This window comes from Rhynchophorus ferrugineus, unplaced genomic scaffold, assembly GCF_030347505.1.
Source record: "Rhynchophorus ferrugineus isolate W39M unplaced genomic scaffold, kcgeb_rfMv2 rfM3, whole genome shotgun sequence".
Classification (NCBI taxonomy): Eukaryota; Metazoa; Arthropoda; class Insecta; order Coleoptera; family Curculionidae; genus Rhynchophorus; species Rhynchophorus ferrugineus.
Window position 1 is genome coordinate 33809386 of NW_027472582.1, and position 17537 is coordinate 33826922.

Consider the following 17537-nt stretch of genomic DNA (forward strand, 5'->3'; position numbering starts at 1 on the left):
ACCGGATGTCTTCTGGGATGATTTCTAAAGTTGGTCACTCGCCAATCGCTAGGCTTAATGCTGAGGACCGTGGTTCGGAGCTCACGTTAAACTTTAGGCCCAGTCTAGATAAACCCATAGTTAATAAAAGGAGACTAAAATATATTTAAAAAAAAGAAAATCATCCCATTCGCAAACGCAAGCAATTTTTTTTATATATCTTAAAGTAAAAATAGGTCTAAACCTATTATAATAATTTTAAAAAATAATAAATAGCCTCTAATTTAATACCTCCTGATAAATTATTTTTAGAATTTTATATAAATATAGATAAAAAATGTGTATGTAAAAATCTAAAACAATCGTAAATAATTTCGAAACTATCGTCACATATTTATCGTTCTACCTCTTCTAGCGAGGAACTCCAGGAATGTTTATTATTAAAAATCTATTTTTAACCATACATATTCCCGAGTTGCCTCTTTTAACAACATTAATAATATATAAAATTATATTTTTAACAGTCTTCACTAACATTTCTCTGTTAGTAGCAGCAGTAGCGACGTTCCCCTAATTTGAGATTTTTAAAACGTGCAGCTGATTTTTAACATGTGACGTTGTTCATAGCTACCCCACTATTATGTTAATCTTTTTCTGAGTTACCGCCCTTGCTTGCATTTGTTTACAGTACACTCCCAATCATAAATCGATTGAATAAAGCCCATACGGACCTTTTTCAAACTCGCTTTTGCCTTTTATTTTACGGTTTCCGTAGTCGATTTCGTTTATTTTTACCTAATTTAGTCTTGTTTTATTTTGTGCGAGGCCCTGAAACTCGCTTTGTTTGTCCCGAGTCGTCTTTTTGCTCGATTTTGTTATTCGTCGAGTCGTGTAAATGTTTATCCCTCGGACTGTACCAAGCCGGCACAAATTGCAAATGGCGGGTGTCTATATATAAATATTATATTTAGATTTGTTGCAACATTTTTAGTTTTGTGAAAAAATTAGTGTTTTTGCGGTATTTTGAAGTGTTGTGTGAAAATCATTCAATAAAATCGGTAAGTTTTTTAATATGTTTCAGTAATAAAAGTATTCTAAAACATTCTTGTTTATATTTCAAATGGCACGAAAGTACACCCCCTAGAAATCCGTGAGTAAATATTACGGTGGCCCGGGCCAATCTCAGACCTACGTCAAATTTCTTACGTGTTTCTAACGTACGTTCTTACGCTGTTTATTGTCGCAAACTTAAGTCTTAGCTAGGTTCGCCTTGGCAATATAATTATTTAAGTGAACCTTTTTGCATTAAAGTTTTTATCGATCATTTGGGGGTATTTCTCACCCTGTGAAAGTGTTAAATAGGTGTTTGTGTAAAGTGTAAAGTAAGTAGTTTGTCCTGTATTAATTTTCATTGAACATTTTTCATAAACAATGCTTTAAATGTTGTTTTTGTTGTACATTTTTTCAATGGCATTATTTAAGGGTTAGCCAATATGGCGTTCAGTGCTTTTTATGTAATGTTTATTTAATGTTCCATATTTTCAGTTATAATTCACTACTTAGGTTTGTTAGTCACTAAATGTAATAATAATTTTCAATAATCTTTGCTTTCGTGCATTTGTTTAAAGCGATTCTCTGTCGGCTAATTATATCAATTGTTATTTTTAAATGCACTCTCCCGGCTGCGTTTGTCCAGGAAAAAGTATAGAATTTAAACTATGTGAAAATAATTAGGATTTTCTAGTGGAGGTTATGTTTTGAAGATTTTTTTCTTTTGCCGGTCTTCAGATGTTTTGATGAAATCTTGTACACGCGACCTATTCTCTCGCTTTTCTTTGATACGATGGAGAAAGATAGAATGGTTATGACCCACGCGGAGTGGTATCTATTTTTGCACGTAGGGTTTAATTTATTGTAATAAAACACAGTTTTTTCCCTTCGTTGATTTTTTATTGATTTTCATTCTCAGATTTTGCGTTGTAATTTATAGTTTATGTTGCTATGAGGCCGTAAAAGTCCTTTAATAAATGCTATGTCGCCGCAAGACCTAGAGAGGGTTTGTTATTGATTTTGGCAATAAATTTGTTGATTTAAAATAGAGATTGGCGTCTGTTCTATGATTCATGGGCATATTTTTGTTGCAATATGTTTAGACATGAGACTTAAAAATATCCTTAAAATTGTGATGTATTTTATTACTATAGGCGAGATGATTACATTAGTATTTTAAAATATTTTAAATTAGATTTTACCTTTTAGTCAAAGTTAAGTTATTCGGCGATTTAGTAGAAATAATTTCAGTATTGTATAGAATCAATATTTATTATTTTTTAAAAAGTAATAAATGTTTTATTCATTAAAATTCTGGATGGATAAATGTTATTTGCTCTACTTTACTTTGATTTTTTGGCAAATAGCTTATTGTACGTTTTATTTTTAAAATATTTTGATTTATTTAAAAATTCAAGTACGTCAGTGCTCATATTTGCGTTAAACATAACAGATCGATTATATGAGTAATATTTTATATATTTGCGTGTAATATTAGTGTTCATAAATTATAAAGTTTTTATTGAAAAAATTGTGTCGCATAACTATTAATTAGATATATTTCATATCCAAAACAAAACCACGTGTTTTATACTGCCGTTTTACAATTTTTAATATTTCTAACAATATGTTTCTTAAATGAAACTTTTGGCCTAAAATTTTATTACCTGCCGTTTTAAGGTCCTCGGTAGGTAAAGAACCTTTTTTGTTTAATTATAATTTTATGTTTTATTATCCATGTTTCTCTGAAAATGTGTTGATTTGTTCAATAGTTTCAATATAATTTTGTTTCTTGCAGGTTTGGCAACATTTAATAGTTCAGGGCAGTATTATTTTATTCCTATGTTTTTACCACATTTGTTTTTTAAGTGATAGAGATAAGACTTAAAAATGGTTACTCCACCACCTCAACAATTTTGTGTAAGGTACGTTTTAAATATTGAAATTCATATAATACTTATTTTGATATTTGTATACTATATATATATATATATATATATGACTTAATGTTAGTGTAATGTAATGTACTATTTTTTACAGGTGGAATAGTTACCAACAAAATCTCCAAAGTGCTTTCCCAAAGCTCTTAACCTCTGAACACTTTGTTGATGTTACTTTAGCATGTGAGAATGAAATGTTAAAATGCCACAAGGTTGTTCTTTCAGCATGCTCTACATACTTTGAGAAGCTTTTGTTAGACAATCCTTGTCAACATCCCATAATTTTCATGAAGGATATGAAGTAATTATTAATGTACTGGTCTATTTATTTTTAATACCTATTTATGTTTTCAAGGTTTCAAGAGATGCAATCTCTAGTTGATTTCATGTACAAAGGTGAAGTTAATGTAACCCAGGATGATCTTCCCTCATTATTAAAATCTGCAGAAGCTCTTCAAATCAGAGGACTCTGTGGATCTGATCAACTGCTTAATTCAGCATATTTTGGAAACATTGCTAAATTACCAAGTGGCCTCAATGCTTCGCCTCAACATTCTCCCACAGTAAGATTAACATTATTTTTATAATATAATAATATTTATTGTCTAATGTTTGTTAATATATTAGGCAAAGAGTACAACTCAGCCACAAAATGATATATCAGCAGCAGCTACATCTACTCCTGAAGTCAAGCCTCAGCCAAGTCAAGTGACCATGCCAAAAAATGAAGGAGTTGTTAAAAAAGAAGTAAATGCTGCAGCAGAAGTTAGTTCAGAATGTGGGGGTGCTCCATCATCTTCTGAATGTGATAGTAATGATGGCATGCTGCAGATCAAAGGTATAATTCTAAAGTTAATTTTCATTGAGAATATACTATAATTATTTACAAGTATAATTTTAAACTTCATTTGATATTTCAATAGAAATCCATATATGGGATCAATTTACTTATATCTATTTTTCTAGAAGATATTGAAGAAGGAGAGGAGGATTCATTTTTTGAGGGTGATGGGGAATCGCTAATGGATCAGGAATTGATGGAGGAAGATGGCCCAGTTAATACAGGAGATTGTTCAAGAACCCCAGATTCATTTGCTATGGCCAATGTTTCTTGTCAATATGATGGATTACCTCCAAACATAAGTAAGATCAAATTGCTTCAAATAAATCATATATGTAAACCACTGATTATCTTAATTAGATGCAGTTAGTAAAAGGATTAGGCGATCAGATGAAGAGCTTCGGAGAGCAGCAGAATGTATAACAAGAGGACAAACGTTCCAAATGGTTTCAGATCAGTTTAATATTCCTATATCAACAATAAGATTTTATATGGCTAGAAAAGTAAGAATATTTTCTATATACTTTACTAACTTGAATATTCAAGTTGTTATTTAATTATGTTTTAAGCATTATCATTTATGTATCATGTATATTAAGGGGGTATTCTGGTCTAGAGGAACCAATTTTAGTTTTTTTTGCCAGATCTTCTATTAATGTTTCAAGAATATATAAAAAACTCATATAAAAAAAAATTATAAACTAAATAAATTGCAAAACATTCTAGATCAGAATGACCTGTTTGATTAATGACTTTTATAATAGAAAATTACACATTATTATTTTGTCATAGGGTATACTTCCAAGACGTAAACGAGGTAGGTCATGTGCACCATCAATGGGTATGGGATCAATGCCAGTCAGTAATACTTACACATCTCCAAGTAGTCCGATTGGACCACCTTATCATATTGTCCATTACAAGCTTCCTACTTTAGGTGTGCAGAAATTGAAATAGGGTTATATTATTTTGAAAGTGACAAAGCAAGAGAAATAGAGTGGAAGCCAAAGTAGATTAGAATGGGTGTATTTTATTTACTCTTTTATTTAAGCAATTTTGATGGACAAATCCTAGACGTCAAATCATATTGGATTGTTACATTTGAATAAGGTATACCCACATTTCTTCTCTATTTTATGTGTGATTTTAACATTTTTCTCAAAGGTATATAAAAACTGTATACAATTATAATATATTTATACAGGGGTGGATAAAAGTGATGACTAGAGAGATTTTTGAAAATTTAAAATATATTTTGATAACAAAGGTAATCAAAAATCTATTTTTATACAGTCCTGTATATTATATTAAGTCGATATTAATCAAATTTTTGAAGTCAAGTAATTCATTTCAATTTTTCACGCAGAAGGAAATGCACTTTTTTTTACATATTTTTACTCTTTTTTTTAATGGATATATAATGGTTTGCATTTTGCGGTTATATAACTTTTTTACATTGTATGTTATGTGTTTTATTATAGTTTTATTGTGCTATGGTGTTTTATACATTTGAACAAAAGTGCATTCTTTCTTTTATATTTTTATTAATTAACAATCGTAACAAATATGTAAGAAAAAATAAGGATAAATTATTGAGATAATGTTAAGGCGAGGAAAAAGTAGGCGTTTCGTGCAAGTAGTACTTTGAGAAGTAGGATAGAAAACTTGTTGGTGAATGCAATGAGTTTTATTTGTCTAAGCTGAAGAAACTCGTTGTTGCCAGGACTTTGCACTTTAAGAAGTAAAAATTGCAGTAATCTCACATTTGAAACCAGTACTAGTCTTTTTGTAAGATCTGTTTTTTTTTTAATTTTAAGTTTTTTTTGCATTTTTACGCATTAGTTTTTAGACATTTTGCTGCCATTCAATTTTCGCGGGGTGTCAGACAAACAGATAAATCGCACTCTAGCGTGAGTAATGTTATATACTCATTTTTGATTTTTTTAAATAGTTTTAGTTTACTGTGTTTTGCTCAATATGTATTTAATTGTGGTATGATTGACAAATTTCTAGGTGAAGCAATCGGCAATCATACTAAAACTAACGACTTCACACACGAAATTTGGATAATCTTCCTCATATTGATTTTGTCTCACGCATTACGTATGAAATATATTTTAAAAGTAACAGAAGCTTCCATATGCTGTTATATAGACACATAACTGTCGCCTTAGTAAAATAAAAGTATTTCACATAAAATGAAAATATTAGAGATAGGCTTACGAAAAGATTTCTTTTAAAAAGTGTAATTTAATTTTGACAAATCACTGTTATTTTTGCACGTCACGAACGTCATCTACCGGGACATTCATGTAAACAGGGTGATTCGATTTAAAACATATTTATCGCTTGAATTAAAGCGTGTCATGTCATCTACTATATGTAAAATACTGTAAGAAGTGATATTTTCATCCCTGGCAATGTGGAACAGGGTTATTATTTACAATGCTGATTGTTTTGAATGAAGAACAACTACGTTTATACAATGAAAAAGTATTTACTAATGTTCTATACCATCAGCATATTATATGGTTACTCATCATACTTTCAGAGCCATGTTATTCAGTATTTATTTTTCTATTCATACAGCGCAGTGTAATTATGCCCCCTGTATAATTTTGCCAAAGTTTACTATGGTATTAATACTTGTTATTTATTAAGCTGGTTTTTGTTTGGTAAAAGTATTTCAAGAAGAGGGGTGTTTATTTTTTAAAAATTAAACCTCAGAAATTATATAATTTATCCCCTTCTTTGAAATCCTTTTAGCTTGCTTATCATCCAGTACAAATATCCATATCTTAACACATATTTAGCATTTGTCATTCATTACTAAAACTTGAGACTAGTCAAGTCTGTATAAGACTGATATTTATTTAAACTAACTTCATGGCTTAATCTACTTAAAGAAAAGTTTTTGTCGATATTTCGAAACTTTTATACAATTACTTCTACAGACAAATTTTAATAGATTGAAGTCATTATTCAGATTCATCAACGTCATCATTGCACCGCCATCAATCTCGAATTATCGATGCATCTCATTCTTGCCAAAATACGTTCGTATGAAACGTTTTGTGTACTGTTTAGGTTTAGGGTGTGACTATTAGTCGCATTATATGAATACTCACTTATGACTAGCGTTTAGAGGGTCGAAAGTATCCAGTGCTCTAACCGCCTTTCTACGCATTGTCGAAAATATTTACGTCACGTTTATGAAGGATCGTATTATACTTCTGCGGATACGTGCTTTAAAATAATCTTCTACATCTTATTTTATGGAGGATTATATTAAGGTGTTTTTTTTGTTTTAATATATTCTATTTAAAGGCAAATCTTAATAATAAGATTTTTACATTATTTATATTATCATTCAATAATAACACGGATTATTACGTAATAAATTTTGACTGATTAGAGTGGCAGCAGTTCATCGTTAAATTACTTTTATTTGAATAGGATATGATGCCAGTTTTTAAACGCTTTCACTGTTACAATACAAATAAACATTTTTTCCCTGTAATGATTGCATTAAATATTACAAATACTAATGTGTATTTAATATTTACGATCAACTGCTAAGTATTTGGTATTTATTACAATCATTGTTTGTACAATAGAAATATACAGTATACAAATATAAATATATTGCAACCGTTTTTACCAGTGATAAACAGAAACTACAAAAAATAGAATTTATTTTTATAGTTCTGAGATATTTAAATAATAGTGTTATTTTTTCATAGTAACCGCACTCACCTCAATCAATTCAACACAAAAATATTGAACCGGTATTGTTTTCACGAAATATTGTTTTGATATTCATGTAGTGCTTGTATTTATATACAAAAAATATAACATTAATAAAATGTCTGTTAATGTTACGATAATCAATACCTTTTTTGAAAGTTATTTTAATATTCACATAAAATAAACTTCAGATACGATTGTAATTATACACTTGAGTGGTACTACGAAGTAAAAGACTTTTTTTTGTTAAAGAATCTTTTTTTCAAATAAATGCCATGAAAAAATTATGATTTCCTGAGAACATTAAAACACCCGTTTATTTTCAGTATGTCATCCGACTGTATGTATTAAATGAATCATAGCCATAAATACTGTGTAAATAAGAAACCTGCATTTTTAAATACAATCACTATGGATGAATCGAGATTATTAAAAGTTTTCTAGATGCCGAATTTTTCAAAAACATTTTTACGATAAGGTTATTTTCTAAATCTAAATATTACATTATAAACAAAGTCAAAGACACCAGTTTTGGTGCCACGATAAATATAAAATGAATATTTTCCTCTAAGGATATATTAATACTTGATACAAAAATAACAATCGCAGTATACATAATATAGAATATAGATTTACATAGGAGATTGTGAAAAAAATTATATTCAAGATATATACATAACACTTATTTTTTCATGATCTCAGTTCCACTAGGAAATCAATCATTCAAATTTCCTTGAAATCAAGGCGATTTCGCGATTTTTCCCACAGAGTCAGAAATTAAAATATGAAAATACTCAAGGCCTACTGAACTTATTTTGTGTATTCAGAGGGACCCGATGGATATGTTGGTATAACAGCATGTCCTTATAGAATAGTTTCTCATTCTGTGTATGGATAATGAATATTTGATTTTCTATGGTAATCTATTTATAAATTCAAATATAAGACTATAGTTTATAGTTAAAATATAGATTGTAGACATGTGCGTCTTATGCCCCCTTTTTATTTTGTATTGTTTATTTTTATTAGTTTTTAGAAACGTTTTGTGTACAATAGCATTAGACAGTTAGATGTAGTTTTAGTTAGTTCATTACTATCCAACATAAGCTTATTAAAAAGTGGACGTTTGTAACAATTTTCTTTATTTTGGTGACAATAACATGAACATAAAAAGAAAACACTTTTTAATTTGTGCCATTGACTACATAACTTATTTTCGTCAAATAATTTAAATTTTTCGACGTCCATATATTGACATTTAGTATTTATTTGCAGCTATAATTTATACTATTTTTAGAATATCTGTCTGGATAATTTGAGCGATTATATTGTAAAATATATTATAAAAGTGCCATTGGATATATTTTTCTAGTTACATAGTTAACAGCTTATGTCATGTGAGACTTAGACCTTATGTATACAGTATTCGGTATTGAATATACAAGTATTATATACAATCATTATATTGTTGTTTTTATTTATAAGCCCTATTTCAGTTAAAACTTTATCCAGCATAAAAGTTTTGCGTATATATAAATTCCTTAAGAATAAATAATACTTTTTTAGTGTTTATTGAAAATACTTTATATCAAATTAATAATTTCTTAAGAAAAAATTGTTGTTACAAGAATTATTTGTTACTTTCTTTCCAAAATATAGAATATGTGTTATCTCTAAATAGCTTTCGTTAGATTCTGAAAATCGCAAATAATAAACAGTGAGTAATAATAAAACACGCTTTAATTTGTTTTGTCAATTAAATTTATCTGAAGAATTCAAAATTAAGCCAGTCAAAATAGGCAGTCTGGTTTTTTGAAATATTTTTTTAATTACGTTAGCTTTTTACTCCAGATATAATATTAATTATACGTTTTCATTTTATCTTTACCATATAATCTACGTCACTGTTTATAAATGAAAACCAGTCAGTGCTACATCTGCTACTAAAATATTTTATCATCATTTCCATGAAATGTTTGACCAACAACAAACCGGGGTCATGCAATTAACTGAACCTTAATCTTCGGTTATATTTTTAACATAAATGGATCATTTAAATAAGATTATTTGAAGCAGTAAGGCTTTTAACGAGCGACGTTAGTGCGCGATTCTTCTTCAATTGACCGCTGAGTCATTCGCCTAGTTCCTAATTGTTTAACGTTTAGTTTATGCGTCATCTAACTTAGTTTACATTGATACCTTTCTGTAAATATATTTTTAGTATAGATCAGAAGCGGAGTGAATTATAAAAAAATGTTTAAATACATTTCGTGTTGTTTGTTAGTTTTAATGGTACGAAATGCAGAAATGCATTCCTATCATTTAGGTGCGTGTCCTACAGTTGAACCGCAGACAGATTTTCGAATGAAAGAGGTAAGTACATCCATAAGGTATCCACTAAACAAAACGAAAATTAATACCGGAAAAAATACTTCCCAAATATATTATCGAAATACATTTTTCAATTCAATTCAATTCATTTAATTTTATCAAACAATTCTTACTCGTTATTTAATGAATATATTGTATCAAGAAAATTCTTAATATTACTAATATCAAATGATAGTTTTAGTGGTTTGACTATATATGATACTCTATGTTTAACTATTATCAATATGATTAATTCATAATTGACCTACTAATCATTTAATACTATTCCAATACAACATTTTCTTCTATTCGTTAATAATTGTACCGTTAACATTTTGGAATTTAAATTATAACAGAAATATTTTATGTCTTATTTTCCTATATTTTATGTTTTATCCTTATTTTCGAAAGCTTTTTGTACAGTGACCGTTGTATAAATAGTTTTAGTCATACATTTTAGATTATTTTGATAGAATCTTTACTGTTAATACCAATATTTAAATTACATAACATAGTACAAATATAATAATATAATTTTATAGTTACTTGGTATATGGTATGTCATCGAAAAGACTAGTACTGCAAGTTCCTGTATGGTTTATAACATAACAGAATCTGATGAACCTTACGAATATGTAATAGAAGAAATAAGTCAACACTTTTTATTAGCTTTAACACCATTAAAACATGGCTACCACTATAGGGGGACTTTAAGAGTTCCTGATCCAGCTGTTCCTGCCAAGATGACCGTGAGTTTTCCATTAAGTAAGTAATTTACTTTATCTTACTTCAATATAATTTTTTAAAATTATTAACATAGTTGATCATGTAATATTGAATTTTATGCCATATTTTGAATAGGTTTACTTAATGCGTTTTTACTTAATCTTTATAATTTTTTGTATTTATATATACAGCACCGGTCATATACACGGATACTTAAACTAAATAAAACAAAGAAATTATTTTGATGAATTGTTGTTTCTTATGTCGCAGTTCACTATTATCATATCTGATTTCACATTCATTCAGAAAAAAACATAGTTATTATTTTAAACCAATTATACCTATGCAAATTGGCTTTTTCTAATTTTTACTTTTGTTATAAAAGCCTTTATCTCTTGAAGTCAATTTGTTAGCAATTGATATATGTAAAGATGACAGTATATATTTAAATTATTTGCAAATTTATCATTTTTATGATCTTCCTAATAAATGCAAATAATTTTCTCATGCTAATATATCATTATAAACAAATATTAAATGAACGATTATTTGTTTTTCAGGCGTAGCAGGCACCTCATCCTTTACTGTTTTTATGACTGATTATGACACATACGCTGCTATATTCACTTGTCAAAAACTAACATTCGCACATCGACAATCAGCTACTATATTATCAAGAACAAAAACTCTAGACAGAATGTATATTGATAAAGTAAGTATTGTTTAGACCAGGAATTATTTTTAACATTCAGTTTATTTCATTTCAACGTTTTGAATGAGTACAAAATATTGAACAAAACAAAGTGTCTTACCAAATTGGTTCCTTTCAACAACTGGACTAAAATGTCAACTCTCCATATATGTTACTGTAGAGAGATATCTAGGTTTTCCGGCCGATCCTCTTTTTTTTTGGTAAAATCAAATAAGTGTTGTTCACTTTTTTTGGTAGGATTAACAACAAATTAAGAAATAATACCAAATGGAATCTTCATTGTTGATGTATAACAACAACTGTTGTTATACATCAACAATGAATTAGAAAAAATATTAAGTCATTATTTTTAATGTTTAAGCTTCATTATTGAAATTCTAATGAGACGTACTTATACATCCAGCTTACTTACCAAACTTAGTCTTCAGGCATCTTACCATTACGTATTACATTTGATCAGCTGCGTGTGAGTTCAGATTGATTTGTGAAATGTATTAAAGCCGGTATTCTCCAAAGGAATGTCGTCTCTTAATTATTTTTTAGCACGGTAGTGAATGCAATAATGCGAAAAGTATTTTCAAAGGGACATGGCGCTCAATTTGATACTACAAACTTCTTCACCGACGTAATATCTGCTGATGGTGGCGCTGTAATCGCTCATACAGACGTTGAAGCTCCGAGTATTCTTCATAATATAATTCGCATTGCAGAGTTAATGAAGAAAATACTATTAAAGTATTAATAACTAATGGATTTCCGGCTCTTGTAAAATCCACGAGATCCAGTTAGAGCAAATGCAGTTCAAGTAGTTGTACCAATAATGTATGGAAAAGAAAGTGGCTTCTACTGCTCAAGTAATAAGTCTGCCAAGCTGTAGGAACATGTGGATGCTGCGGTGATCTTTCGAGGGGTTTTCATGTTAATCCTTTTGCTCGGACACTATTATAGTCTGACGTCTGTAGGCTTGATATCTTTCAAAAGCGATGAAAAGCTAAATTCTTCTTTCTCTTCGAGACTACATTGGAATTAAATGATTAAATGAAAGTAATGCGATTAAGATATCACACGGTTATGGAACAAATCTAGAGATGCAGGTTACAATTGTTTGGACATGCCTCTCGAACGAAAGATGTACGAATTCTTCCCAGACTTCTGTGGCGAAAGCATTGAAATATCAAATAACATTTTTATTGAAAGCTAAATTTTACCAAAAAAACATGTCACTTTCATAGAACTGTTGTGCTTTGTAGTGTAATTAAACTATACCTTAATTTCATTTCCATTTTTGAAATATGTGTTGCATTGTTTTATATTATCTTTATATTCACAAGTTTTACATCATGTAGTTTTCATACTAACCTGCTTCAATCTAATTACTTAATGATATCTTATTTAATATCAATTAGGACCACCACATCTATGAGAATTATGAAATTTTCAGAAAATTATCTAAATGTTATATCACAAAATATAATAATAAATAAAAATATAAATAATATAGTTGATTATAGAGTAGCTATTTATGAATAATAAATAATTCATATATATTATTTAATACATTAATAATTTAAAATGTTCTGTCAATCGAATAATAATTTACAAAAAACTAATTCTTTTATAATAAAATATTCTAATTTTTGTAGATAAGATCAAGATTATCCCAATCACAAATCGATCCATTTGAATTATCTATCATTAAACAAAATGACTGTCCCAAAAATGCTTCAGAAGGATTTAATATTAACATAAATAACTATTCAGTTTCTGCCAAAGGTGCTGCTGATGTTATTCGAAAGGCCGGTGAAAAATTAGGTAATAAATGCATTAAGATTTATAATTATGGAATTTAAATTTTCTTAAATTTTATAGGTGACGGAGTTGAATATATATCCGGTAAAACAAAGGACGTTTATAATAAAATAACCAGTGATAGCCAAGAAGTTACGACTTATGGAAAAAGAGAAGATTATACCAGATCTGTTAAATCAGATGTAGAATGGCTGCCATAGAATAGTAAAAATACAATTTGAGTAATTCAATAATTATTTTATTGAATACTAGTACTGAAGTTTTAAAAGAAATAAAAGAATAATAATAGAATAAATATAAGAATAATAAAAGAATAAATAAGTGCTACTAATGTAAGAGTGTTATTAAAAATTATAAATATATTGTGAAGTGTAAAATATGAAGTCTTATGTACGAATGATTGTTAAAAATAGAGGATATGCATAAATACATAAAGGTAAAAGTAAGAGTAAAAAATCTTTAATAATATCACTATTATATATTAGAATAATTATAGTATAATAATAAAACATGAATAAATTTTACACATACAGTGAAATTAATTTTTTTTTAACTGCAACGAAGACGTTTTAAAATTTCCTTCTCCATCTTGTCAGAATTCATTTAAATTATAATATGATGATTATAATACCTAATCTGAATAGTGTATATCTAAGTTTATCACCAAATAAATATCTATAAATTAAGTATGAACTTCATCCTATTCCTGTTAAAGAATATGTAAAAACAAATAATATTCAATAGATTGTTGATTAGTGATTTAGCATAGGACCTCACTTATATTTAATAAATAGATCTGAGTCACCATTTTTTTCTTTTCTTTTATAATTGGTACTACACTGTTTGTTCTTAAATATTTAAATATATTTTTTCTTTTTCATTCGACTTACAAACATTTCAACATAATGCTTATGCTTATCAATAAAAACATTTATAAAAAGATAAGGCATTTAATGTTCAAATGTTTAAATATTGTATTACTTCTGATGTAATTGTAATAATTTACTTGATAGAAGACTACATTTTCTAATCTGAAATTGTTGTATTTCTTATGGTTTATCAAGTGGTCATTTTTACTCAACGTCACTATAGGTTTACTTATTTTTTGATTGATAATCTTTCTTGAGTTTAATTTGAGCTCTAATACATTTAATCTGTTATTTACTACTCCGTTATTTGTCTTAGTATGTTCCCTCTTTCTTCTTAAATATGGTGATGGTAGCTAATACGAAAAGACATTGTAACTGGGTACATTTTATAGAGCCAGTTATTACCATCATCATATTGTATATCTTGCGCATTGTATATCTCTGATCTTTCTGGGGTAAAATTGACTTTATTTTAACACAAAATCTTAATGCTGCCATGTTCTTGTTATTTGTCTATATGAAATGTTGATTATGTGAGACAATTTTTAATTTATTCGTGTCGTCTATATCTGTCTTTTGTTAGATTTATTTTAAATATGCTTTTCTACGAACAGAAGATCAGCCATGGTATTATCCAGGTTATAAGATCAATATTAACCATTAACCAATAAATCTCTTAGCATATATAACAACTGCCACTTTTTATGTCTGATGCTTTGATTGAAATCGACCTATTGACCAGTATATTTATAGTGTCTTTTATTCTATTATAAACACTATTGTGCCTACTTTCAGCTGGCTGGCGATGCAATTTTTTCTTTTTTTCTTTGTATTCCTCTATTTCAATAACTAGATGCGGGTTGTGATTCTTGGATGTTTGCTCGTTACTTTTAAACGAACAGAGCTGCTTGTCAGTTTTTCCATTAGATGGTGCTGCTTATCATGTATATGTTTTTGTAGAGCCAATACCGTTTCGACCATCAAATATTTGTGCTGACTGGTTGAATACTAACTTTATTCCTACTATAATCATACAATATACAGCACAAATACAGTGGCGTACAGGACTCATGATATAATTATGTACTTCCAAGCACTTTGGTAGGATGAGTACGACTGCTATAATAAAACAGTAAGTTTAAGAGTAAAACTATTTTCTAGTGTTTGAAACAGTTATTGAATTCCATTTCTGGTATTAAAGCCTTCTTTGATTCCATTTCAAACTTCTCAATTGACTATGTATATTTTTTGAGTTTAGAGAATAGCTGAAGATTTGACGAAACTAAATCACAAGAATAATTCTGTTGAGGAATGACATTGGTAGTTGGTTTTTTTAATGAAAATATTGTAAATAATCATTGTTCCGATGGGGCGTATCATAGGAATAAAAGAAATAATTACTGACCCAAATTCCTGCCTTTTGAGACATATTGGTTCGATCAAACGCTGTTTAAATCAAACGATATTTCTTGTTGCCAGACGCTCGGATTTTTACATGTTTTAATTATAATCGAGGTTCCGTGTAACAATTCAATATCGGTCAAAGAGTTATCATCCGGGTTAACTAAAGCTGAATAGGTAAATATAATAATAATAATTATAATCATAAGTGGGTAATTCGGTAGTCAAGGGTTGCTGTTTAAAATAGCCGTAAGGTAGGTCCCGTTTAAATAAAATAATGATTTAATGCATGAATGATCTTGTGACTTGGTATTTTACATTTAAATATGAAGTCTGATCCCCAGTTACCTTGCTTTTTAATCAAATTAAGTGTATTTTTGCACGTTTTAATAGCAAATATTGAGATGGGTTTAGGTTGAGTTTTTATTTTTTTATCTTGTAACTTTATTTCGCCAATGCGTTTTATCTCAACTGATGGAACATTACTAATTCCTTCACATTATTATCAATGAAATATGTTATCTGGACCTTCATTGGCTCCTAACATTAAATTAAATAGTTATTGAGCCGGTGGATGGTGAAATGAAATTAAACTGGCTGTGTGGTGAAATGCCCATGTATTTTATAAACAGAGTATTACATCGTTCAAATGATGTCGCGGTTTCTCACGGTGTAATTGATAGTTATGTTAACTTAAAGGAAGTTAAACGATTGTGGCTTATTTGCATGAATCTCCACACGTGTTTAATGGGCGATGTTGGTAGCCAATTCATATAAGCCATATATTTGTACGAGTACAACGATACCTTCCAATCGTCCATGCAGTGCATCATTCATCGTTTTTTAAAGCTCGCTGCTGGCGAGATGAAAAGTATGAAAACACAGTGACGCTGCTGGCTCAAAATCCGCGCTAACAGTAACTTTTTGTTTATGTGTTGTTACCTAGTAAACTTCTTGTGGGGTGGGGTCGTTCTATGTACAGAATTTATGTTTGTTAACATAGCTATTCATCCAAAAATCTGCCCCGTCGCTGAAGATAATTTTTTCACAAAAATTGGAATCCTAACATTCACTTTGATAATAGTGCATATAAGTTGTATTATTTGGACGTGCTGCTCAATCGTAACTTACATCATCAGGATAAGTTCAATCAATGACTCGATAATAAATGGAAAGTAATAACGCCCAATAATCTATGGTAGAGCAATTCTGCTCTTGTGCATTGCTGAATATTAAAGCATTAAGCTATTAAAGCGGTCTATAGTTAATGTGAAGAAATTTTTTAAATATTTATACATAAGATAATATAAAAAAACATTAGACCAGTTAATTTGACATATTTATTAAAAAAAGTGGTTTAATAATTAATATTAATAAATGTATAGCATATAATATTATTGCACAAATTATGATGAGTATGCAGAGAAAACGGTTCAGAAGAAAAAGTCATATCCATTTTAGCAAGAAATGCTATCTATAATTTTGATTATTAAAAACAAAATACCATTTAAATTCGAAATAATATTGATCATTAATGAAGCGTCAGGTATTATAAAATATAAGCCACCATGAAGCATACACAACTGTCTATGTTACAGTAACCTGATCGCCAGATGTTATTATAAATTATGCACAAAGTCTATTTTATTTTAAACAGCCTCTAGTATTTGTATCTCTTATCTTTTCGATATAGTTTGGAGAGTACTGCGGTAAATTTCTTGAGGACAAACTCATTTCCGTGTGTTTTTTTATCCCACAGTTGATAAAGTACTATTACGAACAGAACTGTATATTTTTAATATATATTTATTTATGCCTTTTCTATTTTTTTATAGCAAGCAATACGTTGAAGCAGTTTAGAAAATTATTGGAAATTGTGGTAAAAATTCTCGTCGCAACATCAGTGATCGGAAGACGTTTCTCATCACCAACACGAAAAAGGCAGTCTTTAGTTGAACAGAAAAGAACGTAAGGCAGGGACAATTGCGAAAATTTCAGGAAACATTTTTCCAAGAGCCGCCACTGCTTGCGAATATAACAGAACTCTAGCTATTATGCTGATAACTGGTGCCAATAGTATTAAATGCATTTGA

General features: G+C 29.0%; 2 protein-coding genes across 6 annotated transcripts; both read left to right on the plus strand.

Moving 5' to 3' along the window:
- The first annotated feature begins 868 nt into the window (after positions 1 to 868).
- On the plus strand, positions 869 to 9020 carry LOC143193110 (uncharacterized). 5 transcript variants are annotated; one of them, XM_076399073.1, is made up of 8 exons: positions 869 to 1037; positions 2828 to 2954; positions 3070 to 3270; positions 3325 to 3532; positions 3597 to 3807; positions 3936 to 4112; positions 4171 to 4313; positions 4603 to 9020. In XM_076399073.1, the coding sequence occupies exons 2-8, from the start codon at positions 2920 to 2922 to the stop codon at positions 4765 to 4767; spliced, it is 1140 nt and encodes a 379-aa protein (XP_076255188.1). In that variant the 5' UTR covers positions 869 to 1037; positions 2828 to 2919; the 3' UTR covers positions 4768 to 9020. The 5 variants fall into 5 exon arrangements, with proteins under 5 accessions (XP_076255188.1, XP_076255191.1, XP_076255189.1 ...); XM_076399076.1 differs by having other exon boundaries at positions 3939 to 4112; XM_076399074.1 differs by lacking the exon at positions 869 to 1037 and adding an exon at positions 1228 to 1361.
- A 507-nt stretch (positions 9021 to 9527) lies between these two features.
- On the plus strand, positions 9528 to 13979 carry LOC143193112 (apolipoprotein D). The gene is made up of 5 exons (XM_076399080.1): positions 9528 to 9930; positions 10470 to 10692; positions 11214 to 11365; positions 13009 to 13177; positions 13235 to 13979. Exons 1-5 carry the CDS (start codon positions 9811 to 9813, stop codon positions 13372 to 13374), a joined length of 804 nt encoding a protein of 267 aa, XP_076255195.1. The 5' UTR covers positions 9528 to 9810; the 3' UTR covers positions 13375 to 13979.
- Positions 13980 to 17537: the final 3558 nt, after the last annotated feature.